The following is an 8,869-nucleotide window of genomic DNA, read 5'->3' on the forward strand; positions in this document are numbered from 1 at the left end:
AGTACTGCATTTTTTTAAGCCATCTCGAATCAGGAATAACTGGAGAGCATGTTTGTTGGGTTTTGTGTAGTCTTCTGTTTTATACAGCTTCTTTGAAAAGGAAGAGTGAGCCTTTATTTAATATTATTGTTGTATTTCCCAAATGTTTAATAAACTTTACTGGAATTAGAATCTTGATTTTTGTACAGTTGAGAAGCAATCTTCAATGTAATTTCATATGATAACAAGCTCGCCTTTCCTGTTCAAATAAACTGCATTAAATAGAAGACAACACAAAGACCGGCAACTATTCTCTCCAGTTTATTCCTCTTTAGTCTCGCAAAAAACTAGATGGCTGTGTACCTTGGGATGTTAATGGGCTGTATTTTCAAATTCTTCTAAATATAAATTTTAAAAGAATAACAATGCTGGAAATATTCAGCAGGTCAGGCAGTACTTTGGAGAGAAACATGGTTAAGTTTGGTATTGTTTTATTATTGTCACTTGTACCGAGGTAGGTGTGAAAAACTTGTCTTGCATACTGTTCGTACAGATCAATTCATTACACACTGTATTGAGGTACTGCTGGGTAAAAATAATAACAATACAGAGTGAAGTGTCACAGCTACAGGGAAGTGCATTGCAGGTAGACAATAAGGTGCAAGGTCAAACAGATTGTGAGGTCAAGAGTCCATCTCATCGTATAAGGGAACCATTCAATAGTCTTATCACCGTGGGATAGAAGCTGTCCTTGAACCTGGTGGTATGTGCAGTCAGGTTCCTGTATCTTCTGCCTGATGGGAGTGGAGAGAAGAGAGAATGACCCAGGTGGGTGGGGTCTTTGATTATGCTGGCTACTTCGCCAAGGCAGCGAGAGGTATAGACAGAAGCCATGGAGGGAAGCTGGTTTCTGTGATGGACTGGGCTGTGTCCACAACTCCCTGCAGTTTCTTGTGGTCCTGGGCAGAGCAATTGCCATACCAAGCCATGATGCATCCAGATAGGATGCTTTCTGTGGTGCATCATAAAAGTGGTGAGTGTCAAAGGGGACATGCCAAATTTCTTTAGCCTCTTGAAGTAGAGGCACTGGTGAGCTTTCTTGGCCGTGGCATCTATGTGGTTGGACCAGGACATGCTATTGGTGATGTTCACTCCTAGGAACTTGAAGCTGTCAACCCTCTCGACCTCAGCACCATTGATGTAGACAGGTGCACGTACACTGCCCCCTTTCCTGAAGTCAATGACCAGCTCTTTTGTATGCTGACATTGAGGGAAAGGTTGTTGTCATGACACCATGTCACTAAGCTCTCTATCTCCTTTTTGTATCTCAAATAATGAGTGAGTACGGCCTACTATGATGGTATCATCTGCAAACTTGTAGATGGAGTTAGAGCAGAATCTGGCCACGCAGTCATGGGTATATAGGCAGTAGAGTAGGGGGCTGAGGACACAGCCTTGTGGGCCACCAGTATTGAGAATAATTGCGGTCTGTTGGTCAAAGTCAAAGATTCAGTTGCAGAAGGTGGTGGTCAGTCCCAGGTCTTGGAGTTTGCTTGGAATTATAGTATTGAAGGTGGAGCTGTAGTCAATAAGCAATAATCTAACGTAGGTGTTTTTACTGTCCAGATGGCACAGTAGCGTAGCGGTTAGTGCGACGCTATTACAGCGCCAGCGATCGGGGTTCGATTGTACGTTCTCCCGTGTCTGCGTGGGTTTCTTCCGGGTGCTCGGGTTTCCTCCCACATTCCAAAGACGTACGGGTAGGTTAATTTGGGTATAAAATGGGCGGCGCGGACTCGTTGGACCGGAAGGGCCTGTTACCACGCTGTAAATAAAATTTATTTTAATTTTAAAAATAAGAGTGTAGGACCAGGGAAATGGCATCCACTGTAGACCTGTTTCGGCGGTAGGCAAATTGCAGTGGGTTGAGGTTGTCTGGGAAGCTGGGGTTAATGCGTGCCATGACCAGCCTCTCAAAAGCACTTCACGATGGTGGATGTCAGAGCCACTGGTCGGTAGTCGTTTAAGGCGTGTTACCTTGTTTTTCTTAGATACTGGGATGATAGTGGTCTTCTTAAAACAGGTGGGAACCTCAGATTGAAGCATTTTCTATTGCTGACACCATTAATTTTAATAACCAGGTATATAGGTGGCCAGTGCAGATTGGAAATTAGATTATTTTTGAATTAAAATTGTTTACTTTTGGCTTGCAATATGTCAGTAAGTTGACTTCACAAAAAAATGAAATTGGGGATCTAGAGTGCTGTACAAAGGAATTGTACAAGTTCTAGTGTTCTCTGAAACTGGAGTATAGCTAGTCTTTGTCCCTCAAGAATGAAACTGAGATTAAGGTTTAGGTGATCAAAATTAGATATTTAAGAACAAAAGGATAAATCCTACAAGAAAATAAAAGCTATGTTTCATTAAAATATGCTTAGAAACCATTGAACACTAACTAATGACAAAGTGAGAGTACTTAAGGATCCGACTCGTGTGAATTAGAATATATTAAAATAGTGCTGCACAAGATCTTTGCTGGGTCCTTGACCTCGATGATCCTTTTAATTAATTAAATCTTCATGTTGACATGCTGACAGTCCAGAAGATATGTAACCTTATTGAAGAAGATTTGATTTTTCCAATCTGTGCTGCTATAACATGAAGCACCTCTGTTTCGTCTTGGCAAATTGCCAGGAGCTTTGTGAGGACTGCTCAGTTATTGCTGTTGAGGGTGCATGTTACTGCAAACTTTGATTTCCATTCTAATGCCAAAGTGGCATAAATCCAGAGTAGATGATAGATTGCTCATAATACATTTTTTTTAAATAGCCTTTAGTTCCTCAATACTTAGAAACTTAATTTACCTTTAACCTGTGCATTAAGATATCTGTTAATCTCCTGTTTTGAAACAGATCTGCAGTTACCTCCATCCAGAGCTCTTTTCTAAATGAATGTTTCAGCTAGGCAAGGGACAGGAACATAAACAGGATGCATATAATATACTTTTAAATTCCATTTTCTTGCTGCAGGATTGTAAGGATGTTACCACAGAGTTAAAATGGATATGTTTCCAAATGCATAGAACCAATATAGCTGTGTGATGGTCCTTAAGAATTTTGTTTTAAAGTAAATGCATTTGGTTGAGAACTTCCAGCTTGGAATGCAAAATGATGAGTTGCAATAATGTCTTTGTCTTCGTTTCAGCTGCATTTTTCCAGGATTGTATATCTGAACAGGATCTTGATGAAATGAACATTGAAATTATTCGTAATACACTATACAAGGTAACTATAAAGTAACTTCTATTTCTTAATTTTTAAAACAAACTTCTATGCACAACAGTAAAATATGTTAGTGCTAGGAAATGGCACATGTTCTCATCCTGGACAGCCAATGTTAGCATGCCTAGGTGGCTGTAACAAAGCAGTAAAATCCCCCTCAGTGTGCATTGTTCAAGAACTCCAAAAACCACTAACAATATTCTATAAATACCAAACCAAGGTTCTGCACCAGCAATTTGGTGCCAATCATATTAAATCTTGGGTTGGTTTAGTGTATGACTGAATGCCAACTGAAAAGATTGCTGCTGGTCAGACTCATTTTGATGTGAGACTGCATTTCACTGGAATGTTATCTGATATAATGTTATTGTTAGACAGTCTTGTAGGCTGTTATAATTTAGAGAGAGTGAAATTCGTTAAGCTATTTCTTTACTAACTTTAGTTGCTTGTTGCTGTGTAATTGACTTGGTTGCTTTTCTTGCCCCTCTGCCACCAAATCCTTAAGGCATATCTTGAATCATTTTACAAGTTCTGCAAGACATTGGGAGGTACAACTGCTGATGCAATGTGTCCTATTTTGGAGGTGAGAATTCCGAATTCATTGCTCAACATTCTGAAACATTTTCTTAGCTTCAGTGTGAACTTAACGCATCCAGTTTCTAAACAAAAAAAATATTTTGGTGTCTCCTTTCCCAAAAGTGTTTTTTTTCCAGTCAATAAAACTTCAACATATTGCCTTGCTTTAGAGGTCTGTTTAAATTATGTAATATTGTAACTTTCTATTTATGTGGTTGAAATTTCTGATTAATAAGAACTTTATTTCTCCTGCCTTCATCCTACTGTTTGCTTAAACTGACTTATCACTTGCTAACTTGTGTATTTTTTTGCACCTCAGCTCGTTTTCTAACCTAGCTTTCTATCAGCGGCAAGCTTGCATATATTAGACTCCTTTTATCTCTGTCATTAATATATATTGACTAGCTGAGGACCCAATACTGATCCCTAACTGCACCCACAGTGGCAATTTTTGAGGTTGTCAGACTGAGTAAGAACCATTTATTCCTGCTTTGGATTTTCTGGCCTTAGCTGATCATTAGTCCTTGCTAATATGTTTACCCCAACCTGATGCACCCACATAATTTTTATTAAAAATATTAAAACATCCATTAAATACTTCAATAAAATTGTTTGAGTTTTGAAATGCCTGAGTAATCACATTTGCAGGACTCGATCAATTTCCCAATGCTGGGACCCTATTAATCTAACTGTATTAATGTGGGTTACATGCATTACAAAAAATGTGCAGAATTTTAAAAAGACACTTTGTAGAATGGTGGATTAATTTCTTTTCTGTAACATCTAGTTTGAAGCAGACAGGCGTGCTTTCATCATCACCATAAACTCTTTTGGGACAGAACTGTCTAAAGAAGATCGAGCTAAAACTGTTCCCTCACTGTGGAAAACTATATCCTGAAGGACTTGCTCAATTAGCTCGAGCTGATGACTATGAGCAGGTGAAGACTGTGGCAGATTATTACCCAGTGAGTATTTTGGGCAAGTTCTGCTGTGCAGAATTCTAGAATAATTCATGTGAAAATTGCCTAATTGCAAATAACTTTCTAATACATATCTTGGTACCAGTTTTAATATAATTTTGATTTATTAAATTCTTTAATACAATTAATTTCATGCTTGATATCGTCTTAAAGCATGTGTGCTTAGTTTTGAAACACCTAATACATTTGGGTTGCTCTTTAAATTTTCCTTTAACGTATTACAAACTAAGTATAAATCAAGACTTCCAATTTGTGTAGATTGGCTTGGATATAGAATAAAATGATTATTCAGCAAATACTATTGGTACACTTTTTATAAACAATTGTAGTAACAAATTCTTTTGGCTGTACTTCTGGAGACAAATATCTGATTCTTATTGCACTGTTGTTGTCTCTTCCTCAGGAATAACAAGCTACTTTTGAAGGAGCTGGCAGCAATCCTGGAGACAAAACACTTGAGGATAGATTTTTTGAACACGAGGTACTTTATTTTAATCAGTGCTAGGGTCAGAAGTGGAAGACTACATGAGGGTGCTCCCTCGTGTTCTTCCCCCAGAGTGTGGACATTGGCAAGGACACCAAAGTTTATTTTGCACGTTTGTTTTCAGAGTGTTGATATATGAATCAGTGCGTGTAGTTAGTACTCATTAAGTGAAGTATCACTGATGAAATTAGATGAAATATCTACATTTTTTATTAATAGGTAGATTGACAACCATTTGATAAATTCAATTTTGTATAAAAGCCCTAAAGAGTTTTCATTACATGAGTTTTTTTTAAAAAAAATAGCCATGGAAGATGTTACTGGGGGAATGAGTAATATTCTTGGAATTTATTCGGTTGTTCATACCTGCAAGTTGGTGCCTTTGAGAGGCTCTAAAGAAAAAAAGTTTTCATTAGCATTGAGAAAATGTTAAGTACACTTGAAGTGAATGTAGATGGTGGAATGTGCTGCTGTCTGTAACACGGCCCTCAGGCTCTGGGTTGTCTTCACTTGTATTGACGACGTGAATCTAGTTGTATTGTCTTCACTTTGGAAGATGTGCACGAAGCACTTTAAATGTTTGGCAGATACTGTGTGGTGTCACTGTCAATGAAATCTCTTAGGAAAAAATTAAGTGGTGTTTTCCACTGCTGTTCTGGTTTATACACGGCTCTTGTATCTGCTCTGGGAAAGCACATGAGTTTGAAAAGCTACATGAAGAGGGTAGTCCTGGACCCCCTCTTTCGCCCCCCCCCCCCCCCCCCCCCCCCCCCCCCCCACCAGATCCATCCATACTGTCAGGTGCTGCTGGCTGTATAAAATGTTCAACAATGGAAAATGTGGCATTCATCGTCAGGCTCCTCCTGTGATCCACAACAAGCTGCACATTGAGGAAGTGGAAACCTTAATAACCGGCAAGGATGCTGAGCCCAAAGGGCAGGTTTCTGTGCTGAATGGCTCCGACTGAAATTCAAAAAACTATGCCAGTTGCATCATCCTGCATATGCTTTGTAACCTTGCGTTTGACATCAAAATTGTATACGAGAGTGACTCCTGTAGAATCTTTGAGTTTTCAAAGAAATGTCGGGGCACTTGCAGCCTGAGTTAGTGAAGATGAGGAAAAGGGCTTCCTCTACGTTACGGGTATTCAGAATTTGGAATGTAGAAAACGATACAGATATTTCCAATTTAAATTCAAAACCTAAGCCTGTATATTAAACACCCTTTTGCTCCCTTTGGTATTGCTCTTAATGTTATCGCTGTCATTTCTGCCATTTTCAATTTCTGAAAATCTGTGCTGCTTTTCTATGTTAGAGGTGTTACTTAAATGCAGGTTGTTGTTGCCAATAACTTCAATTTAATCTTGCCAGATTAGCGAACAGCCACTGAAAATGATCTTGTAATCAGCTTCAACAAATCAGCAACCTTGCACTGGGATTTTCTACAGGCACACAAGACTGCATCAGTCACCAGTGACTTGCAGACCTACAGGTGACTGCTTGCAACTCGGTACAGTGGATGGTCTTAGAGGCAACCCGTTGTTTTCAGCAGGTTTACCTTGAAGTTATTAGTAACAACAATCACAAAATGTGTGATTTGTGATTGAGAGTTTAATAAGTGAAAATTCCTGTGCAGTTATTAAAATTTTGTGAAGTATCAAACTCGAACTACTTTATATATGAGCTTATTGAAGAGGGATGTTGGAAAAGGATAAAGCAGTTGCCTTGTGCAGTCCACCTATAGTTCGGCAAAAATTCTTGAGAAAAGGGATTGTTATCTCTGTTACCTCTTACATTTTGTAAATATTTGGAATCAACAAAACTTAAGAATTCTAACCCTTGTGCAAGACTGATGTTTAACTTTTGGCATGTGTTTCAGGTTAAACTGAACAAGTTGGCATTCCTGAACCAATTCCACTTTGGGGTCTTCTATGCATACGTGAAACTTAAAGAACAGGAATGCAGGAATATTGTATGGATTGCAGAGTGTATCGCACAGAGGCACAGGGCCAAGATTGATAATTATATTCCTATCTTCTGAAATCCTGATCTGCTGCTGATACATGATGTACTAATTACATTCATCTCCCTGCACTGTTTCTAGTTAAGAATGTTTTTCATTTGTAAAGCATAAATTGAGTTTCCTGGATGTATTCCACATATTTCAGTTTTATTTAAAAAGCATTGCTGATAATCTAACATGTAATCTCCTTCTCCTTGAAATAACATTAAGACAATGAAACTCCAAATCCTAGTTATACTCTAAAATAATTTTAATTATGGTAATCTCTGCAGGATTTGCAAGTGGATTTGTTACATCCAAGACCATTGCTATTTTCTCTGTTTAATTGTAGTGATGTTTTTTTTAAAACCTGATTTCTCAAATTGTGTGGCAAATTAGCTTTTGGCAATATTACTATTCTCTCTTGGAGTGCATTAAGATCTACATTGGAGTAATGTTTGTGTGTCTTAATTGCAGTGCAATCAAGGTGAACCGATGGATCAGAAGGTCAGCATTATCTTTTCAAATATTTCAATCCGTTGTAACAATTTCCTGTGATCGAAGGTAGAGCAATGTGCTATTTCCAGCAACTACTCCAAATAGCATTTGGGAGCTGAGAATTGGTTTTTATGTTGAAGCCAATTGTTCTTGGAGCATTTATTTCTGCATGTGGTATTATAGCATTACCCCAGCATTCATGCTAAACTGTTTACATTGAGAAAAGGATTGCTTGCTTGACTCGTGTTCACTAAAGCAATTTTCCTTGTCACGTTGAAATATAAAATGGAAATTTTGAGAATGAATGGTAGATACATGAGTATGCACCTGTAATTTTTGTGCTGTTTGGTAATTCATGTGCTAACTGTATTTTGTGTAACAATTTTGTGTAATAATTAAGATGCGTTCTGATTAACCTGAAATTAAAAGCTAATCCTGTGATTTGTTGACAGCTATATCTTGTATATGTGATCAGGTCCTTTAACAAAACAATGGCTGCATTGAGATGTATTTAGTTAAAATTAAATATTTTAATGTGAAACCAATTTGGGTCCAGATGTTCAAAAATGCATTGAACGGTTCCAGATTTAGTTTTAGTAAGATTTTTTCATTTCTTTTTGTTTATTCTAAATGTACTTCTTCGAAGACAGGCCAATAAATCTTTCCCAATTATTGTAGATGTTCTGGGTTTGCATTTATTTAAGCAGCATTTTTGAACCCTTCAGTTAAACATTTGTAGCTGGGAGTCAGGAAATGCATTTATATTTATCTGCTTGGTATTCATCCATTCCATTCATTTGGAAACTAAAGTTCTAATTTGTTCTTTTGCCTTCTGTAAACTTCAGTGCAAGAATATTGTAAAGGATTTTCATTGCATGTGTACATCAAAACAAATAGGGTTAAGCCAAACTGTCACGGCTGCTGTGTCAGTCAGTATGCTTCTGGCTGATCCTTGACCTCTGTTGTCCTGCCAATTGGCTTATCCCTTTATCCACTTGGAGTCCAAACATCCATCTGCAGAACCTCTGTTTCTATCTCCACAAATAGCTGCTGATTACTTCTAGCATTTT

General features: G+C 37.9%; 1 protein-coding gene across 1 annotated transcript in view; it reads left to right on the forward strand.

Moving 5' to 3' along the window:
- The window catches only part of LOC127577114 (V-type proton ATPase subunit d 1-like), a 32,411-nt gene extending 23,935 nt beyond the window's left edge, over positions 1-8,476 (forward strand). Inside the window, 6 exon segments of the mRNA XM_052028016.1 lie at positions 3,184-3,263; positions 3,766-3,843; positions 4,624-4,698; positions 4,700-4,801; positions 5,220-5,297; positions 7,179-8,476. Coding sequence (XP_051883976.1) covers positions 3,184-3,263; positions 3,766-3,843; positions 4,624-4,698; positions 4,700-4,801; positions 5,220-5,297; positions 7,179-7,340 — 575 coding nt within the window. The 3' untranslated portion in view covers positions 7,341-8,476.
- The last annotated feature ends 393 nt before the right edge of the window (positions 8,477-8,869 follow it).

Source organism: Pristis pectinata, chromosome 13 (genome assembly GCF_009764475.1).
Source record: "Pristis pectinata isolate sPriPec2 chromosome 13, sPriPec2.1.pri, whole genome shotgun sequence".
Lineage (NCBI taxonomy): Eukaryota > Metazoa > Chordata > Chondrichthyes > Rhinopristiformes > Pristidae > Pristis > Pristis pectinata.